The sequence below is a fragment of the Apodemus sylvaticus genome, chromosome 19 (assembly GCF_947179515.1).
Source record: "Apodemus sylvaticus chromosome 19, mApoSyl1.1, whole genome shotgun sequence".
NCBI classification, from domain to species: Eukaryota; Metazoa; Chordata; class Mammalia; order Rodentia; family Muridae; genus Apodemus; species Apodemus sylvaticus.
Window position 1 is genome coordinate 7,241,612 of NC_067490.1, and position 21,402 is coordinate 7,263,013.

The following is a 21,402-nucleotide window of genomic DNA, read 5'->3' on the forward strand; positions in this document are numbered from 1 at the left end:
GCCCTTCCCCTTGATCGCATGTGACATTCATTACCTGCTTTGTGCTTTGGCACTTGATTTTTCTCCATGCAGCCACTTAATGCTGCTGTCCAGATCCTTACATTCATAAATTCTGTCTTCCTGAGTAAGCTGCAGACCTAAGGCGTTTGTGAGACTGATTTGTGGTTACACCGTGGGTGTGTCATTGCTTTTGGAAGAAGAATCCACTTTCTTGGTGCTTTCTTCACTTTAAGGATGTTCTTTCTGTGTCTTACACCTTGTGAGGGTTGTTTCCATTATGGCCTTGGTAAGGAAAGAAAGACAGGGTTGATGGCATACCTCCTAGTTTGGATCCGCAAGTCCTTTCCCCATGACTTCGCTGACACTGCTTCCGACAACAGACAGAGGAGCTCTTCAGTCTTTCCTACTTTTTTGTGAGTGATAAAACTGCGCCAAGTAACTGTGTCCCTCTGTCAGCCACCTGACAAGCCTTTTCACAATAACAGGTAGCACTGCCCGTCTGTTCTCTTCTGTTCTGTTCATTTGTCACCGGTGTTGCTTTCCCAGGGCAAGCAACTGAGAGTTACTGGCCTTTACATTTGTACAGCAGCTTCTTGTCTTCCAAGTTGGGCCATAGTCGTTGAGAGGTGTTGGAGGGGACTCAGTGTCAGCTTCCTGTTGTGTTGGTAGTCCTTTCCCTACAGAGTACTTTACAGGCCACCTCCTGCTAATGAGGCTCTTATCCACACTGTGTCAGATCTCTGTGCCCACCAAAACTCCTTGAAGACACATCAGGCACACTTCTTAGAAGAAAGCTGAATGTTCTCCCTTGATCAGCAGTGTTTTCTTTATATATACTAAAACAAGCCTTATTTCTTCTGATAAGGTCTTTGCTATTCCTTAGGGAGTGAGTGCCTTTCTTTGAGGCCAGCTTTACACTGAATTCCAAGTACAAGGACCACTGAGATTTACAAAGGGCACATGCCTCCCTCCCTGGTTGCTTTGTCTAAGATCTTAGTTCCCCAAAATTTGGGTACTGTCTTCTCTCCTAGATCCTGAATTCTAGTTAAACTTTCTTTAATTTTTCAACATTATGTGAGACTTAATGTTTTATGAAAGGCACATTACTTTCTGTAGAAAGACTGGAACTTTATAGAGTCCATTGCTAAGCTAAAATGTAAGTACTTTAGAGGAATCCATGCATGCTCATCTCCTTCCTGCTGCCGCTCCCAGCATAACTGCAGGGGAGCCTGTCCTCTGTAGGTTTCTCTTGTTCATTGTGGCCGCTATGGGCATGTGGGAGGTACCTGACTGATGTGCCTACTTTTCTGTTTCTAGGTGGGCCATGCACAGACACAGCTCATGTCTCGTTAATCACACCAACCAAAAGGTCCTGTGGTGCAGGTATGTAGACCATTCTTACTGACTTCTCCTGGAGATTAGCCATGGGTTCTAGCTTTGTGTGAGCACCCCAGGGTCTAATTCTTTGCATCAATTGAAAAATAATGTATTTTGTACTTGAGATTGGGTAGAATTTGGCTAGAAGTGAGAGTGACGTTGCTAGGAGACATGCCACCTGCATAGTGCTGTCAGCTAGGTCCAACAAAGTGGGCATCAAACTACTAACTTGATAAGACCCCAAGGATGTTAGATAGGAAACAGACATGAAATACAGAGTATTGCTCAGTTTGTCTAAGTTCTAGATTTCTTTAAAACAACGTTTAAATAATAGGTGATGAGAGCATAAAGAAGCTTTATATGGAAGAAAATACTGAGCTGTTACAGTCTCTCGGGCGCTTGGAAGATTGCTTGTTGATGCTGAAGCTGTGGGTGTGTGGAGTTCAGTCTTCTCAGATGGACAGTGCCCAAACATCTTTGCATCTGTGACATTTTTATTAAACATGAAGTCATGAATCTTGAAGACCTTTAAAAAGCAGGCCCACTGCTCCTTTAGCATATAGCTTAATTTATTTTAAGTGGTTTGCCTTTCTAGTAACACTACCTGCTGTTTAAAATATCTCAAAGGTTTGTATTTATATTATATTGTTTCCTAAAGGTCACAGTCAAGATGTTCTTCATAACTTAATTCAGTCCTTTTAAACTCTCAAACAGAAACAGCATAAACTGTTTTCACGTGCAGCTTAAAGCCTTAGCTCCTGTGAATACAGCTGCTGAGGATATTATGGGCACTGTTTGTGTGAGACGCAGAGTAGCATCAGGTGAAGATGTTTAAAGAATTTAACTCACTCTTTTCTTCTAATGGCCGGCCGTCTTTGAAGCAGAAGTGTGTGTAACAGTCCTGGCATGCTGTCATGCATTACTCCTGTGCACGCTGAGCAAGCTCTACCCGGTTAGGGCGTGTCTCTGCCTGATTGAGGTCAGACAGTTGCCCTGGAGTGAAGTCAGTTGTGCTCCTTGCTCATTGGGAGGTTGGGAGACTAGCTCTGAAGGTGGTTCTCATTAGGAAAATGATGGTGGGTGCTGAGGACACGGAGCGGATTTCCTGAGTAAGTCTGACAGGACTTGTATGTCAGTCCTGCAGATGCTCAAGTCTGTGTTGTATTACATCAAACTTTAACATTTTCATTGTATGGTGTTTTGGTTTTTTTCTTTCTAACTTACGGTAAGAAAGCTTGTCATTGATTAAAATTTGGAAAAACAAAAATGCACATTTGGGACTAGTGTTCTAAACAGTGTCATGCTCTTTTTCTTGCCAGACTGTGCCTTTATCACTGCCTTTTGCTTTGCTTGTCTATCTCTTGATTTTTCACTGTAAACCTACTGAACACAGCGTGGCCATGCCACAGCATGAGTGTTACACTCTCCTGAAGTTGCCTGTGCCAGATAAATTAATCTGTTAGTTGGTTCGTTCGTTTTTAAATTAGCCTGATTTGAATATTCAGGACCTGAGCAAGATGTAGCTAGATTCTTTGGCAGAATGCTTCTTCCGGTTCCCTGCAGACTCAGTGTTCCCATCTGAAATCCCAGCAGCTCAGTCTTTACTGTCTTAGTTTCATCGGTCTTAGACTTCATCAGAATGGCCCCTTAAACTGCCACACTGCAGGGCTTATTCAGCCCATTGTAAATCCCCCTGCTCCTTTTCAGAGCAGCCCACGGTCGCCTGTTCTGCGTTACTTTCTCACCACTCACCACATGCCCAATGGGAACAGCTAAGGGGGGCATGGCTTGGGGTGGCTCACTGTTTATGTCAGTGCCCACGGTGGGAGGCTGAGGAGAGGACCGTGTGGTTGCTGCTGTTGACATGTGCTGATCAGGAGCCTGGAGAGTAGCCTTCCGAGGCTCACCCGAGTGACTGCATCCATCAGTCAAGCTCCATGTGCTGAAGACTCGGTAGACTCCAAAATGGCTTCCTGCTGGGAACAAACCATCAGAGCAGGAGCACTGGGGGTCTTTCATATTGAAGCTGTAACATTAATTTGTTGTGTACTGCGACACCCATTAGATGGTGTGGTAGACATTTTAAGGAGTAGTTAACTAGAACCGTCGTTACTCAGTGTCACGCCTGCTTCATTAACTGCACATGGTGGCCAGCTTTCTTCCTGCATGGCCGTTATCGTTCTAGAACTCTGAGTATAATATTTTCCCTTTTTAAGATTCATTATATGTAAGTACACACTGTACACTGTCGCTGTCTTCAGACACACCAGAAGAGGGCGTCAGATCTCATTACAGATGGTTGTGAGCCACTGTGTGGGTGCTGGGACTTGAACTCAGGACCTCTGGAAGAGCAGTTCAGTGCTCTTAATCACTGAGCCATCTCTCCAGCTCCGAGTATAATATTTTCAGGTATGTGAATGATAAAAGACAGTTGAGTTCTCAGATGTTTCTAAGCCTCTATATAGGTAAATGGATGACTTAGCTAGAAAATGATTGAGACTTTCTGGTATAGAAGAGAAGTTAATGCAATGTTCTGAGCATCTCCTAAAATGCTGAAGTAAAAGTTGAGGCTTCTCAGCACAGGCATTAAAGGTTTTAAATCAGTTTGCCCTGCTGTATTTTAGAGAAGTCTGTACTACAGCAGGTAGGCGTGGCTAGCCAGACTCACTTGACAAGCCTGAGTGGAGGTCAGGGCTTCTGGACCTTGAGAGTTAAGGGTGGCTCTGAGAACTGCAGCTGATGCTCCCCATCTGTTTTCTTTTCCTTGCTGTGAAATCAGCTTGTTGCCTGTGGCAGTGGTTCTGATAATTTTGCTTCTGAGTCATGCTATTGCTACATGACTGGAATACCTTCTTATCTGTAGGTCTTTAAGCACAGGGTTCGTGTTTCCGGCATGCACTCTGTGGTGTGTCTCCTGAGGATCTCCCAGACAGATCATGCTGGTACAGAGGAGAGAACACACCCATGTGGTGCTGTTTCTTCAGAGCTGTAGCCTGAGACCTGAGATCCCACTGGCACAGCTGAGCTAGCCCCAGGGTTAGCTTTGTAATGACCTTAGAAAAGGCTCCTTTGCTGGATACAGTGCTCACCCTGTAACACACTTAGAATGTGGGTCATGGGGTGCTAAGGACAAGTGTAGTCTGTGAATAAGGACATACAGATGTAGTCTGACTAAGGACACACAGGTGTAGTCTGTAAATAAGGGTACAAGTGTAGTTTGTGAGATGTGAGGAACACTAGTAAAAGACTATCTCAGCCTTTTAAAATTCATTTTTTTCTCTGTCTCTTACACACACACACACACATACACCTATACATATAATTTATTAGCCAGATATATCTATATACACATAAGACGTATGAACATTTTTTAGATAAGAACGTACAGTGAAAATGTGTGATTTCTTTTTGTTTGGACCTAAGGTTAGCTTTTGCTCTGTTGCTCTTTGTCTTAGTAAAGACGTGAATGGTTGACCTCTCATCTTGTATTTCAGGCATCCTTGTTAGGATCTGCTAGAGGATAATGTTATAACCTGGGTGGCCAGTAGGTGTGCTGCTGTCAAATTGGCTTTCCCTTCAGCCATCACTATGAGAAGTGGAGGGTGTACAGTGAGGAGGAGGAGGAGGAGAAAAGAGAGCACAGGTTCCCCTCAGTGTAGTGTTCTGTAGTAGCTCTAAGATGCAGATTGCAAATAGGAGCCCTAGTGGCAAAAGAAAGATAGTTTTGCTGGTGAGCTGGGTAGAAAGACTTTCTGATGCTGGGCTTTAGGTATGCAGAATTTTTTTTTTTTAAAGATTTATTTTTTATTTTCTGTGTGGGTTTGTTGCCAGTATAGATATGCACCACATGTTTGCCCAGTGCCCAAAGAGCCCAGAGGAAGATAGCCTTTTCCCTCTGGAACTGGAGTTACAGAGGGTTGTGAGCCATTATATGAGTTCTGGGAACCAAATCCAGGTCCCTTGTAAGAGCAACAGTACTCTTAACTGCTGAGTCATCTCCCCAAACCTCCTGTGCAGAATTTTTAATAGTTAACTTCACTGTGATCTTTGGTAGGTAAAAGCAGCATCATAATAATTTTGGTATTTAATCAGGAAACAGTGAAAGGTTGTGTGGGTACCCCATTCTTCACCCCTGTTCCCTCTGGTGAAAGCTGAGGTGTCTGTCAGTGAAGGGCTGGGAAGTGCTTGGTGTGTCCTGGGCTGGCTCCGCCAGAGCATGGGGGTGAAAGCGCACTACACCTACAGGTGACCGCAGAGCTCACATTTCCTCAGAGCTCCGAGGTTTTGCACATGTTCCCTTGTTAATTCTCAGAAGCTTTCTGCCAGGATCAAATATGCTGTAAGGGAGCGTCTGCTCCCCTGGCAACAGGCAGCCAGAATTGCTTTTCTGATCACCACACGATACCACATGCATAAGTGTGGTAGCTGACGCTTTGGTCAGCATCCTTACACGGTATTACTTATATAGAGACATTTGCTTCTTATTTTTGTGGTTAAAGTGTTTTGTGGGAAACAGGACAAGTTTGGCTTTTTGTTAGGCTTTCTTAAAGATTATTTGCAGTTGCAGCAAAAGAAATGTTCTTTTCCTGGGGTTTGTTATCTATGAACTTCAAAGTTACAGTTGCATGGACATTGTCTTAGGGTTTTTATCACTGTGAGAAGAGTAACTTGGGGAGGAATGGGGATTTAGTTCATCCTAAACTTTGTGGTCACACTCCACCTCTGAAGTACGTCAGGACAGGAGTTAGAGCAGAGGCTATGGAGGAGTGCTGTTCACTGGCTTGCTCCTCCAGGATCTGCTTTCTGCTACCATCCAGGGCCACCTGTCTGATGGCAGTGTCTCCTCCAGTGTCTCCTTGGGTGAGCTTGACCATTAGTCAAGAGAATGCCCTGCAGATCCCCCCACCCCCCACCGGGAGTTAAGGGACAGCTGATGTGCTGTGCTAACTGCCCTTCACATCAGTATTCAGAAGCCAATTAAAGGAAGGTTTCCTTCCTGTGGGCTGCCAAGAGGTTCTATAAAACCTTTCCAGCTGATTTCGAACCTAAAAGGTGGGGGTATTAAGTCAGAGGTGGCTTGCACATCTTGACAGTACCTGAAGTTGTGTGGTTTAACTCCAGAGTTGGTATTCATGAAAATATTTCAATCTGAAATGTTCAACATGGAGTCCTGAAGCACTGAGTTAGTGGGTCAAGCTGTAGTAGTGGTGGTCAGCATTACCATGGCTCTGCTCCCCTGTCCCCTCAGTTACCTCCTCTCCTCTTCCCCTCCCCCTCTTCTTCTTCCTGTAACTCATGTTTCTTCCTTGTTGGTCTTCCAGACAGTTGGTCCTCAGGTCTGCAGGCTCAGCATTTGAGGCAGAAAGTGAGAAATTTGACCTACTTTTCTTTTTTATTTGCATTTAATGTAATCATTGAAGAAAGATCAAAACAGTAAATCTGCCATGGCGAGGAAGAAAAGGATTAAAGTCCTTTACCTTGTTCATTCATCAGCTTAGGTCCTGGAGCTGGGGGGCAAAATGAATATAAAATATTTGACAGAGCTGCAAATGTTTTAATTGAAAAGGTACCACTGTCCTGTGTTCTGCCCAATTAAATAAGTACTTCCCACTGTAGTCTGTGACGTGTCCTGGTGGCCAACTCCTGCTAGGATGTGGGTTTTGACAGTTGAGAGGGACAGGGAAATGGCCTGTGCTTTATTTTGTCTTGGCTGTTACTGGTTGTTTTGTTTTATTTTGTTTTGTTTTTAATTTTTATTAATTAGTGTTTCTCACTTGTTTGTGTTAGATAATGAAGCCAGGGACTCACTAAGGCACTAGTTATGTGGATGACTTGATACTGGGCACTTCAGTTTAAAACACCACATATGGTGCATAGATTTCAGGAAAAGCAGGGAATGCTTCCTTATTTTTAACAGTGCCCCTGAATGAGAGCAGTGTCCCTTTGCCCCAGTCACTGGGTCTGTGTTGTACCAGGGCATGTGACCTGGCTTGCTGATGTTTTAGAGCAGTATGGTGGGTGGAGCGCATGAGGGACACACTGGCCCTTGGGGTTGAATCTTTTCTGTCTGTGTGCTTTGAGCAAATTTAGTTTGCTTAGGTTTGTGAACACACATAGAGCATTTTTGTTTTGACTTTTATGGTCGTTTATTTTATCATAGCTTACATTCTTACTGAGGAGAAAAAGGCCCAAACACCCATTAATTAGCTGTTCTGTTGCTCCACTGGGGCAAGGTGTCTGAGCCTACACCATTCCTGAGTGGGTAGAGACGTTTACTCCCTTGTTCCTTCTGGGTCTAGCACTGCTGCTCCTTAGGGTGTGAACTTGGAGGAGGCTTTGGGATGGCAGTGGAGCCTTGCAGTCTCCCCAGAGTTAGCACCATAGCACAGCACAGAACTGAGGTGTAGATCTTCAGCACCTGGCAATGATACTGCCCATTAAGGAGACTTTTTCCCCCCTACTCAGTTCCTGGCTATACTAATAGAACAGCATATCAAGCAAGGCTGTAAATAAAAGTTATTACCTAATAGGTGGGTGCCGAAGTGGAACGGACAGAGCTGAGGCATGGAGGCCTTATTACTGCTCATCAGCAATTATAAACAGGATAAAGTGTGTGGGCCCTGCTATGGTGCCAGTGTTGCCGCGGCGGCTAATGGAGGCTGGGGTGGCACTGGGCCGTGAGAGGGTGATGGATGCTGATGGGGTTTTACTGCCTCATCTCGCTGCTTGCTTTCAAGACAAGTTGTGTTATCTGCTTTCCTGCTTGCTCATCTGTCTGAAGGGAGACAGTCCATAGCCTCTCCAATGCAGGTGGCCTGGCTCATGCTCCTCATGCCTGCATTTGCTTCTGAAGCATCCCGTTCGTGAGATAAATACCTTTGCAAATACTTGATAATCTTGGTTGAGAACTCTATAATCTTACTTACGTTGCTTACTGTGTTGTAGAGCACATCTTCAGAAGTGGAGGTTTCTGTGGAGTATAGGATCGGGTATGACTGTAGCTGGGTTGGCCAGTCCACCACCATGACAGAGTCCTGTAGTTGAATCTGTAACATTCAGAAGTGAATTGCTTGCCCCTAGGAATTCAACCACAAAGAAACAGGTTAAATTCAGAAACAAACACAACCAATTCCAGCTTTAGAGAGCAGCAGACATAATTTAGGTTTATTTCAAAGAGTAAAGACCAAGGCTAGAGAGATGGCTCAACGATTAAGAGCTCTGGCTGGCCAGGCGGTGGTGGCACACGCCTTTAATCCCAGCACTCTGGGAGGCAGAGGCAGGCGGATTTCTGAGTTCGAGGCCAGCCTGGTCTACAGAGTTTGTTCCAGGGCAGTCAGGGCTACACAGAGAAACCCTGTCTCGAAAAAACCAAAAAAAAAAAAAAAAAAAAAAGCTCTGGCTGGTTTTGCAGAAGACCTGGGTTGGGTTTGGTTTCCAACACTGGCATTGGGTGGTGTACAATTGCTTTTAACTCCTTTTTTGCCTCCTGCACAAAGGTGTACATCATATACTCGGGTGTCATCTATGGCAGACACACACATAAAATAAGGTAGTTTTTAAGTGAGGACAGAGGTCATACCAGTCACACGAACAAGGCATAACATGAGGTGATCTTTAAAGAGGTGACTCCTCCCTGGGAAATTTTTAGAATTCAAAACCTCAGAATCATTAGACATGATAAAGGGATATTGGGATGTGGAGTCGGCGTCTGCAGCAGGATTGTGTTTTGCTTGAATAGAAAACTTGAGGTATAGCATCACCTCTGAGCGCCTTGTGAACAGCTAATGCTTGGGAAATTGAGACAGTGTAGACTGCTCAGCTCTGAGCACAGCCTCAGTTATGAGATACTGGCAACAGAAGCTGGACAGAAGGGCAGCTCAGTTTCATCCCAGAGTACAAGTGTTCTGCTTGTTCAGCTTTTTGTCATAATCAGGAATCTTGTTGCTGTTGGAGAATTTCTCGTCTTGCTAAATAAAATACAGGCTGAAGGGAGACATTGTCATTAATCATTTTTCTTTGATGCCATAACCCATGGAGTAGGTAGTTTATTTTAAAGATACCTGATATATGATAATCCTATTGTTAGAAGCCAGACAAACTAAGGAATGTTATGGGTGGGTCCTTTACTCTGTAAATACTTTGCCATTGGGCAAATGCAGATAGATTTTCCTTTTCTATACAAAGTAAGATTTGAGGCTGGAGGTAGTGGTGCATACCTTTAATCCTAGCACTTGGAAGGTAGAGGTAGGTGGAGTTTTGTGACTTCAAGGACAGCCAGGGCTACACAGAGAAACCTTGTCTCAAACAAAACAAAACAGATCCGCCCCCACATCAGTTGATAATGACTTATTAGATATTTTGTGAGTACCGACCAGTAAAATGGAGAGATTGATCTGAGGACGGTGTTTAAATGAGTAGTTAGTTGAAAAGCTCAGTAAGAACTCGGTGGTTAACGAGTGTGAGGATCCAGGGAAAGGCCAAGCTGCTGCTGGCCAGAGTGCAGGGGAGCAGATTCCAGTCTGAGAACTACAGCTGACACCCTGTCAGCCTGTGGCCTTCAACCTTATGATCCCCGTGAGAGTTACATACAGATAACCTGCATAGCAGATATTTACATTGTGGTTCATAACAGTAGCAACATTGCATTATTAAGTAGCAGCAAAATAATGTTATGGTTGGGGTCACTACAACTTGAACTATGTATATCTTTTTAAGATTTATTTATTTATTTTATGTAAGTACACTGTCACTATCTTCAGACACACCAGAAGAGGGCATTGGACCCCCATTACAGATAGTTGTGAGCCACCATGTGGTTGCTGGGAATTGAACTCAGGACCTCTGGAAGAGCAGTCAGTGCTCTTAACCACTGAGCCATCTCTCTAGCCCCAATATGAACTATATTAAAGGGTTGCAGCGTTAGGAAGGTAGAGAGCCAATGTTGTAGATAGCCCTAAAGAAGTGTTGACCTGTATGAGGAATTGCCAGTCTAGAACCACAATTAAAGCTATTTCAGACTGTTAAGGTAATGAGTACAGAGGAACAAGGAGCTAAGGTCACAGTGTCAGTGGGCTCAGGAAGACAGAGGGAGGAACAGGCTCCCTTCAGGAAATGGGAAGTTAGGGGAAGCTGGTGTCCAGCTCATGGACCCCTGGATGGACCGACAGAAAGAAGTCTATGTGGTGTCACCAGTGGGAAGCAAAGCTTGTCCAAGGACAGGCTTTTCTGACTGAAGACTACTGGCCCCAAGTAGTTGCAGGAGATGCTGTTGGACTGCAGGAAACATCTCCAAGTAGTAGCTAGTCCAGACTGGAATGCAGCGGCATAAGTGTCTGTAAGCCCACGGAGTGCTTAATCAGAAACACTCAAGTTGACCTCGTTAGACACAGTAGGTGGCATGTCATGCCCTCAAGTGGCTCAGGAGAGTGAGCAGCAGGCCACACGAACAGCCAGCCTCTCCTCCTGGACACGTGTGTCAGTACTTCATACTTAGAGCCCCGTACAGCCATGGGGAGAAGGACCTCATCCGTCCCTCGTTCCTTATCTTGGGGCTTTAGTGTAGTGGACCACTCCTGTCTTGTCCTCCCTCCTTTCCCTTTGGTAACTCAGTCATCAATCAGGTTCAGCGCCATCTTCCTTAGCCCATTCCTACTTCTGATTAAAGAAGCCCTGCTTCCTGTAATTAGCGTGTGTGTGTGTGTGTGTGTGTGTGTGTGTGTGTGTGTGTCCAGCTCTAGACCACAAAAACCACAATCAAAATTTCCATATTATTTATCATGGGATCTTTATAAAGCAAAATATCCAATAAATAGTGTGCATGGTTGTGACTCTGAGTGTTCCCTGCCAAGCCACCAGGTCATGTACTAGGAATGTATTTCGTTTTCTGTATGTCTGATATCATAGTGCCTGTACATTTGCAGGAGAATATTTCCCTGATACTGGTCACATTGGTTGTTCTGTTCCTTCAGTCCCTCAGAAGCCATGCCAGATTTCTCTTACATCTGTTTATACCTTTTGTCAAAACCTCCTCCTAGAGCATCCCATCTTTTTTTAAACATTTATCTTTTAAAAACTCTTTGTTGATTCTTTGTGCATCCCTCCATATCTGCCCTCCATCCTTGCAATCTCCTTCCCAAAAAGTAAAACAAAAATAAAAAGAACGTCAAAAAATGGGGAAAAAATGTTATCATTGAAGCTATGGTGTGTCAAGTGTGTCACACTGTGTACCCTTTTGCCCACACAGCTTTACTTGCAAATGCTCTCTCCAGTCAGTCACTGTGCTGGTTCGAGGCCTCTGACCTCTGCTACTCTTATCAATACTGAATCCTCACCAGGATGCTTCTCAGATATGCTCTTGTTACTCTATGTCACTGAGATGCTGCAGCCTTGGTCTGCAGGGCCCTTGCTCCTGCAGTCGACAGACAGGTGGGTAGATGTTGGGTGGGCCCACTCAGAGCCCTGGCTGTGGCTCCCCGTCTTGTCATTTTTGTCCGGATGCGCTGTCCTTTAAGCCAGCGTGTCTCCCAAGAGCTGCTTTCCTTGTTCTTGTCCTCTCCCCTTCCCTCCTTTGACTGAGGACACCACCCAGGGTTAGCAGCAGAGAAGACTGGCAGATGTCTTCACTGCTGCGGCCACTCCAGGGAGTTTGGGAAGAATTCCCCTGTGAACGCATTGCCTCCTTGTTTTCTGACATTTTGTGTTATTACTGAGAAGTAAGATACCACTGGTTTTAACTTTTATAAGTAATGTGCCTAGAAATTTGTCACCTTTAGAGTACTTAAAATCGTGCTTTCACTCTTTGGTGTCATGGGGTTTATAGTGGCTACCCTTTGGCTCTCCTTCAGGGTGCCCAGCAAGCTCTCGACACCTTCAGTCCAGGGCTACCCTTCCATACTAGAATGTTTTTGATGGTTCTGCACCCCAGCTTGCCCCTCTCCTTCTGGTCTCATAGATGACTGACTGATGACCCTTCTCTCAACTCCATTCTCAATGTGTTGGTCTCCTCCTCTCTGTCTGGGTACTTCTGTTGTTTATCTTTCAGACTTTGGGATTTTATCCCAGCATGGGTTTCTTCTGCTGTGTCTCCTAAGTAGGACTTTGAGTGGAGGCTCTCTGTGGGATGGAGTAGGACAGGGATCTTGGCTAGCAGAATGGGCTATAAGCCGGGTGAGAACTGTTTGCCAGGTGTTCACATTATGGTAGAAACTGCGAGTCTGAGAGACTGTGGACATGACTGTCTGTTTAGCCTGTTCATCTCCTTTAGAGAAGGCCAGGCCAGTGGGCCAGTTGCCAGCACAGAGTTTGCACACTGACACAGTACTTGTGTGGTTCCCTGGCATTTTGCCCTGGTTCTCTGGGCCTGCTTTTCTGAGTCCAGTTTTGGGATGTTCTTTGCTCACAGTGGCTTGTAGCCACCAGGGTCAGCATAATCTCCTCCATAATCTGCTGAGAGCTCACACCTGTTCATTGTTCCCCTTTCTGGTGTCTGTGGGCACCTGTGCACAGATATCAGCCTTGTACACAAATCTTTAGAAGTCCCTTGCCATTTGAATATGTTAAACACAGTTATTTTATTTTATTGAAATGTGTTCATTCTTTGTGGATTTTTTAAAAAAGATGTATTTATTTTATGCACATGAGTACACTGTAGCTGTACAGATGGTTGTGAGCCACCATGTGGTTACTGGGATCTGAACTCAGGACCTCTGGAAGAGCAGTCAGTGCTCTTAACCACAGAGCCATCTCTCCAGTCCCAAAGGATTTATTTATTTATTTTATGTATGTGAGTACATTGTTTGTTGTTGTTTTTTTGTTGTTTGTTTGTTTGTGAGTACATTGTTGCTGTCTTCAGACACACCACAAGAGGCCATCAGATCTCATTACGGATGGTTGTGAGCCACCATGTGGTTGCTGGGAATTGAACTCAGGACCTCTTGCAAGAGCAATCAGTGCTCTTAACCGCTGAGCCACCTCCCCAGCCCTCTTTGTGGATTCTTTTAAAATGCATTTTTAAGTTTCATCTGAGAGGGAACCAGAAGATAGCTCAGCTGTGTCATTGTCATCCCTGCCCTGCCCTAGGGTCACTCCCCCCATCAAGGATGCTGCCAATGACCATAGCCCCAACTCTTTCTTGACTTTGTTCTGTTCTGCTTTTGTTCTAGTTCTTGTTTTAAGTTGATTTTACTCTGTGTGTGTGTGTGTGTGTGTGTGTGTGTGTATGAGAGAGAGAGAGAGAGAGAGAGAGAGAGAGAGAGAGAGAGAATCTTTTCAAAGATTTTACAAGTTTGCCTTTTAAAAATATGCCTTATTTCTGAATTCTCTGTTTTTTAATTTTATAATTGCATATTTCTCTTTTATTACGGAGTTCATCACAGTCTAGGGCCCTTGGAGGGTTACTTGTTTTTGTGTGCCTAAAATTATGGCATAAAAGAAGACTGCATTTAAACCAACAACTCAAGAACTTTAGCCAATAAATTCAGTTGTTTATGATTAAAAATCCAAAGGTTTGAACTAGGAGGCATTTCTGTCATGAGGGACCTCATCTGTGATTAGTTATCTGAACAGCCCAGTGCCTCTGTGACTGCCAGCCAGCCTCCCTCTATATGTGTCATTATTTTTGGTATACATGCACATACTCTGATATAAAAGCTTGTTTGCCCTTATGCTCCCTGCCGTTCTGAAGTCTCTGTTTCATTACCAGTATCCACCCACAGAGTTTCAAAAAGCCATTCCAAATAGTAGAACCACAACTCAGAATTTTAAATAAACCACATCTCTATTAGCTCTACAGACTGGGGATTAGTTACCTGTTACGCGTTTCCCATATTCATCTGCCCTTTCAGAACTTATTAAAAATGGAGACGTATATAAGCTAGAAGGAGGACTCTGAGCCCAGAGTGTCCATTTTCTGTTACTTCAGTGAGGGCAGAGGCTGTAACACCATCTTGATGGCTTTACTGTGAATGTGGGCATGTGTTCACTTGATAGAAAGTGTACTGGTGACTACTGCTTTTTTTTTTTTCTAGAAAACTATTGAACTTCTCTCCAAAGATAATGTTACCACATCATAGCTTGAATTACATGTCTAACATACATAGTGGCTTTTCAGAGATGCCTGGTTGGGGGGGAGATGGATGTAGTAGCAGCTGAATGATGGGTGTCTAGTGTAGCAGTAGCTTCTAGCCTGGCACAAACTGGTGGGTCTGTAACTGGGACTCAGTTCCTCACTTCCTCTTGATAGGGGAAGAAGGGCTGTGATCAGGATGTAAAATAAACAAACCAACCAATATGTAAATACATTGAAAAGAAAAAACAATGTAAAAATTGGACTTTTTGATTTTTCTTAAAAAATCAGAGCAGCTCTCTGTAGCAGAGATGACCAGTTCCTGCTTTGAGCCATCTAACCAGATGGTGAAATGTGACCCTCACCGTGGTGAATGCATGGCTTGCTGCCTGCTGTACTGTGGTGATGTGGTTCCCAAAGATGTCAATGCTGCCTTTGCCGCCATCAAGACCAAGCGCAGCATGCAGCTTGTGGACTGATGCCCCACTGGCTTCAAGGTTGGCACTATTTACCAGCCTCCCACTGTGGTACCTGGTGGTGACCTGGCCAGGGTCCAGAGAGCTGTGTACATGTTGAGCAACACCACAGCTATTGCTGAGGCCTGGGCTCACCTAGATCACAAGTTGGATCTGTTGTATGCCAAGCGTGCCTTTGTGCACTGGTATGTGGGTGAGGGCATGGAGGAGGGGGAAGACATGGCTGCCCTAGAGAAGGATTCTGAGGAGGCTGGTGTGGGTTCTGTTGAAGGTGAGGGTTGAGGAGGAGGAGGGGGACACTAGTTGCTGCATCATGTTCAGCTCCAGCAGTAGTGGCAGGCCCCCATGCTGGGGTGTCATTTTGTTCTGTGATTATTTCTTCTCCAAGGGTACGCTAAGGGTTTCCCCATGATGTCTCCAAGTAAAAGCTTTAAGGAAAAAAATCTCCCCGTTTATAGTTCCTTCCTTCCTTCCTTCCTTCCTTCCTTCCTTCCTTCCTTCCTTCCTTCTCTCTCTCTCTCTCTCTCTCTCTCTCTCTCTCTCTCTCTCTCTCTCTCTCTCTCTCTCTCTCTCTCTCTTTTTCTTTCTTTCTCTTTTCTTCAGTTAATTTTGTATCTAGCCACTTTGCTGAAGGTGTTTATCAGCGGTAGGAGTTCCATGGTAGAATTTTTAGGATCATGTATGTATGCTATCCTATCAGCTTCGGGTAGAGATACCTTGGCATCTTCCTTTCCAAATTGTATCTCCTTTACTTATCTTACTGCTCTAGCTGGAACTTCCAACACTATATTAAATAGCTGCAGAGAGCAGCCTTGTCTTATCCCTAATTTTAGTGGAATTGCTTTAAGTTTCTCTCCATTTAATTTGATGTTGGTTTTTGGCTTGCTATATATTGCCTTTATTGTGTTTAGGTATGCACCTTGTATCCCTGATCTCTCCAGACTTTTAACATGAAGGGGGTGTTGGATTTTGTCAAAAGCTTTTTCAGTATCTAATAGGTAAATGCATTTACAGAAGAGTAAAATCACATTTCAAGTCTTGGCCTTCCTCATTCCTAGAACAGCAGCTGCAGTAATTGACACAATTAAAAACTGGGTTTGAGGGACAGACAAGGAGTGACATGTCAAAGTCTGGGACAAATTGTAAGGAGTACTTACAAGTAGGAGCTGGCTTCACGAGCCTGGGGAGGGATGAGCTTCAACCTCCCGTTGATCATCAGTTCCATCCGGCCCTCATGTTTTCCCATCAGACCTCAAGTGGGGTTGGTGTTTCTGAGAAGAAGTCAGAAGGCTCTGCTGCCTGTCATCAGCCAGCTCGGCTACTCTGGAATATCATTACATGTGGGATTTTCTTTCTGAACGTAATTTCAGCCTTACCAGAAAGGTTAGGAGATTGTAGAAAATTCCCAGGTACCTCTCATACAGTTCTTCAGAGTTAATGTTTTTGCCACATGGGCTCTACTTCTACATGTTTCTCTCTACATATTTATATCACTTACTGTTTGAGTAAGTTGCAAACAGTAGTCTTTTATACAACATCTGTAACATCTAATTCTTAAAGTCAAGACTCAGTGTTATATGGTCATGGTACACTTTTCAGAACTTAAAATTTAACTTTAATGTAGTACATAGTATTTTTAGTACATAGTTTGAAGTGTATTGATCTTGATAAATCATTCGTCAAAGAGTTGAGGTTAAAACGTTCGGTACTTGGTCCACTTATGTCTCAGAAATGCGTGACAGACAATTTTCATAATTTATTAGCTCTTCTCCTCTAATGATCTACCAGCTTCCTTTACGGATGGGGTTGCATCCTGCTCCTGTACAAACACAAGTTTGGTTTTGTCTTAAGGTGACTTTCTTCAGTTCTCCTCAACCCTGGGCGCCTTGATAGTGTTCATCACCAACGCAACCCCGAGGATGGATGCCCGATGCCCTGGCTCAGGGTGGGAAAAGGCTGCAGTGTTTTTTGTGGGCACAGGGGAGAAGTTCCAGTTAGGATCCTTGGAGCCTCATATCAGAGGCTCGCGGTGTTAAATGTGGCACCGCGGTTATTATTTATAGGCTTAAGGATTTACCGTGACAGTAATGAGCCAAAGACTAGATTTGAGGTAGAAGAAGCTAAGTGATAGTCCAGAAGAGGAACCAAATTAAGCTCAATGCTAAATTGGAAACAAAAATTGTTTAAAAACAAATCAGCTGTTTAATTTTAGCATCCACTCAGTCATGCATTCAAACTGATTTTCTTTAAACAGCAAAATAAAAATGTTCAAACATTTCCCCTTTCATTAAACCTGTAGCATACATCCCAAGGATGCTGGCTCCTCACAGCGAGCTGTCCATCGTGAGGGACTCACTTTACCGAAGTCAGTGCCTGCCTGCCAGCCTGCCTTCCTCCCTCCCTCGTCCTCTCTTCCTTCACAGTGGCTGTGTTGAGTATCAGTGTAACTAGCAATGTAGCTAATATTGTGCCATGCCTGGGAGCTGGTGTTGTTAGTCAAATAGGTAAAACAATTAAAGACTTAAAACATACTCCACACAAGGAAAGTACCCGACCTTCAGTGTTATTTATGACTTTAAAAATAACTTAGGAAACTTAAATAATATTCCATTTATCATTATCTATTTCCCTACTCCACTCCTACATAAAGACAGCTTGGTATTTATACATAAAGGACAGCTTGTCGGTCTTCTTGATTAAAAAAAAAACAAAACAAAAACAAACAAAACCGCTTAGGCTGACTCCCGGGTAAGCCGTGGGTGCTTTGGAGACCAGGATACTAGAGAATAACCGTTTGAAGGCAGCTGGTTCTGAGTTTCTCCTCCATCTCTCTCCAAATATCAGACAGCAATAAGGAAAAGTCTCTGTAGTGATCAGTGTTACTGTCTGAAATAGAAAACTCAAGAGATCGACCATGAAAACCTATAGACTTAATGGAATTGGGCATAGATTTACTCCATGTTTTTAGCAAGTTTAACCTTTAAATTTGTGTTTTATGAAACTAAATGCAAGCATTGTCATCCAACCTGTATACAATGACATGAACATGAGCATATGGGTGTGTCCTTTGAAGACATGAAGACAGAAATATTACACTTTGGTAGTACTGAAGGAGAGAGCAGATCAGAAATGCGAGAACATTCTTCTCGTGAATCCAGGCTTGGGGTTTCCAGGTTTACAAATCTTCACTGTTGATTTGTATTTGAGGGTTAGAGGGCATGCAGCTGACAAGCAGTGATGTTTTCTCTTGGGGTTCCCTCCCTCCCTCCCTCCCTCCCTCCCTCCCTCCCTCCCTCCCTCTTCCTTAGTGCTAGGATTCTAAACTTGTGCCACCATGCCCAACTTTCTTAAATTTATCTTTAATTTTTTTTAAGAAAAAAAATTTATCTATGAGTGTCTTGTCTGCATGTAGGTCTCTGCACCACATGCATGTCTGGAGACTGGAAAATAGTGTTGGATCTTCAGGAACTGGAGTCACAGACAGTTGTTAGCCACCATTGGGTGCTAGGAATTGACCCTGGGTTTTCTGCAAGAGTACCCAGTGCTCATAACTACTGAGCCATCTCTCCAGGCTCTCCCCTGCCACCAATAAACAGGATGTCATGTGTCTTAGGCTTACTACATAGCTGAGGCTGAATTGAATGTTAAGATTACAGATAAGTTCACCAAACCTGGTTTATGTAGAACTGGGGATCAGACCCATAGCTTTGTTAGTGCTAGGCAAACACTCAACTGAATAATTGCCCCAGCTTCTTGAGTTTCAGTTTTTCTTTCCCCACTCTTGTCTTCTCAGGAATGTACCCTTAGTCTGTGGTGTGCCCTACTTTGCTGATAGTTGTTAAAATCAGTGCATTGTAACATTGGACTCCTGAGGTACACAAGTAGGCCATAAAAAGAAGAAATTAAATATTGAGGCTGTTTATCAGTCTGAATGAAAACTGGGCAGTCTGGGGATATAGCTCAGTTGGCAAGGCTGACAGGGACAGGTTTTGCTAATGAAGATGCCAAAATCAGGAAGTCATGCTAGGCTGAGTAAGGCCCTGGAAGAGAACTGCTGCATTTATTGTCAACCTGATAGACTGCTGACCAGTTACTTTTTCTTGGGATGTAGCTCTTGGTGATGCCCTCTTAGTAAGTAGAAGAGACACTAAACAAACCAGGATGCTGTTGTGTAGGTTCCCAGAAGTTCATAGATGTGTAGGCTTCTGGCCTTTGTGTGTACTTTTATAAAGCCATTTGGTATGACAGCTGGAAGAAGCTGTCAGAGAGTTGAGAAGTACCTTTGACTAGATGCATGAGGCCCATGGAAAGCTTAGGCGACTTGGTTTGCCTTTCCTGATTATTAAAATAGAATTTCAAATGAAGTTACCTAACTTGGTCCTGAGCTATTTGTATCGTACAAGTAATCAGTAAAGACTGATTATGGATTTTCCCACAGTAACCTGATAGCAATTGAAATCCGGTATTAAGCCCAAAATATGACAGTACCAGTTACCACATCATGTAGATGTGGTAGAATAAAGATGATTTTATATAAATTAAATTGCAATAATTACAGAAATCCAGAGAGTTATTGGCAGTTATGAGAGCAAGAGAGTCAAACATCACAAGCACTGAATGAAATTGCTTGACAGAATCTGTCTGAGACGGATGGCTGTGGTCAGGGTCTGCAGCAATGAGAGGAGCCTTGTCTTCATTTCTGCATGTGGGTCAGAGCTTCTTCCCTCCCTTGTTGTAGGGACCACTGTGCCTATATGCGTACAGAGTAGGAGAAGCACACCCTCCTGGTAATAAAGTACTCTGTGGAAGAGCAGAAATAGTCTTCACACTTGACAGCCACAAAGGGGGATAGTGTTAGCATTATAGGAAGGTTTCCCTGGCTCACAATCCATCCAGCACTACAGAGAGTTTGAACTGAGAATCAGGAAGTTCCTTTACCCTCTGTGTTGGTTTTCCCATCTGTGAGATTCAGGAAATAATAATCCCCCCATCCCCCGTCCCATGTAGCGTTGCAGAAATTGAGTTAATGTGTGAAATGTTTAGAAGGTATATGTTGATAATATGTATTTTATGTTAGCATTCAGTTGCTGTTATTGCAGAAATGTAATGAAGGGAGCCTCTTAAATCATATATCTTCCTACTTTGATGAATGGTTTTAAAAGTTATGTTGGAAAAGCCATGCATCATGACGCACACCTTCAATTCCAACGCTACTAAGGAAATAGGAATGAAGAATCTCTGTAAGTTTAGGCAAGACTGGTCTATATAGCAAGTTTCAGGACAGCCAGGACTACACAGTAAGACCCTGTCTCCAAACAAAATAAAAATATTACATTGGCAGAAGGTTACTTGTTATATGATTCTGTTTCTATGTCCCTGTACGTGTGTATCCATATAGATGTGTTTTCGGGGTAGCCAAGGTATGGAAATGGAGGACAGAGTGAGGATGGCAGAACAAGCAAGAGCTTGGAAGAAGGGTGGCGTGGTTCTAAACGAGCAGATAGGCCAGCTGGAGTAGTGCTGCCGCTCTCCCAGCTCTCCCAGCTCTCCCTGAGCTGTGGCCATAGACTGTATGCAGAGATTCTGTAAGAAAAAAACAGACGCTTAGTGGTGATGGAGGTGTTCTGGGCCTTGAAAACACCCATCCAACATACGTTGCCTGGTGTGGGGAAAGTGGGGAAAGAGTACATGAAATATTTCTTATAACTGCATAAAAAGGACTATGTAACTTTAGTGTTTTTCAAAACCTATTTTTTAATGATGGTTCTTAAATGCTTTAACCTCCCTTTTAGCCCACCATCCAGCATAGGTAGTGGGAAAGAAAGGATACGGGGGTGGGGGGATGGGGGGTAATGAACCTGTTTAGAAAGGTTCTTTGGAGCAATTCCCATCTGTGTTGTCTGAAAGTCCACAGTTCAGTTCACAGGTCAGCGCAGCAGCTCAGTCCACCTACAAACACCTCACAGATACACCAGCAGTCCAGCTCATTAGAGTCGGAATAGCAACAGCAGTGACAGGACCTAGCAGAGATGTTCTCTGAGTACCTCCATGGTGTGGAACAGTTCGCAGGGGTCTTTGCCACGTGTGCATGTAGTAAGTGGGCATGACAGAAGCAGCAGAGTGGCAGCAGAGTGACACAGGGCCACAGCCGCCTGCCTCTGGGTCACATCAGGAGATGCCTTTTCCTCATCTTTCATTGCTGTCCCAGTCAACTCCCTTCACTATTAAGGATGGGTTTGCTACTTTGTGTGCTGTTAGCGCTCTACTCAATCTCCATTTACTAGGCTGCAGGTTGTACCTAGATTAGACACTTGATGTTGACTTATGCCAAGTTCTGCACAGGTGGTCAGTGGTTACACAATTCAGATAAACTGGGGTGTTACTAAATGAGATTGTGATTATTGTTACTTTTCATTTATGTCGTTAATATAAGAGTTTCCTTAGTTAAAAAAAACCCCCAGCAACTTGAACTATTTAATGAAGAAT

General features: G+C 43.9%; 1 protein-coding gene and 1 pseudogene across 4 annotated transcripts in view; both read left to right on the forward strand.

Moving 5' to 3' along the window:
- Positions 1 to 21,402, forward strand: part of Zfand3 (zinc finger AN1-type containing 3) — a 196,130-nt gene that overhangs the window by 150,287 nt on the left and 24,441 nt on the right. For 3 of the 4 annotated variants that reach the window (XM_052164549.1, XM_052164550.1, XM_052164551.1), the window contains exon 4: positions 1,318 to 1,383. The exons of the other annotated variant lie outside the window; for it this stretch is intronic. In XM_052164549.1, coding sequence (XP_052020509.1) covers positions 1,318 to 1,383 — 66 coding nt within the window. The remainder of the gene's footprint in view (positions 1 to 1,317; positions 1,384 to 21,402) is intronic. 4 annotated transcript variants of the gene reach the window in all.
- On the forward strand, positions 12,528 to 15,198 carry LOC127670035 (tubulin alpha chain-like; annotated as a pseudogene).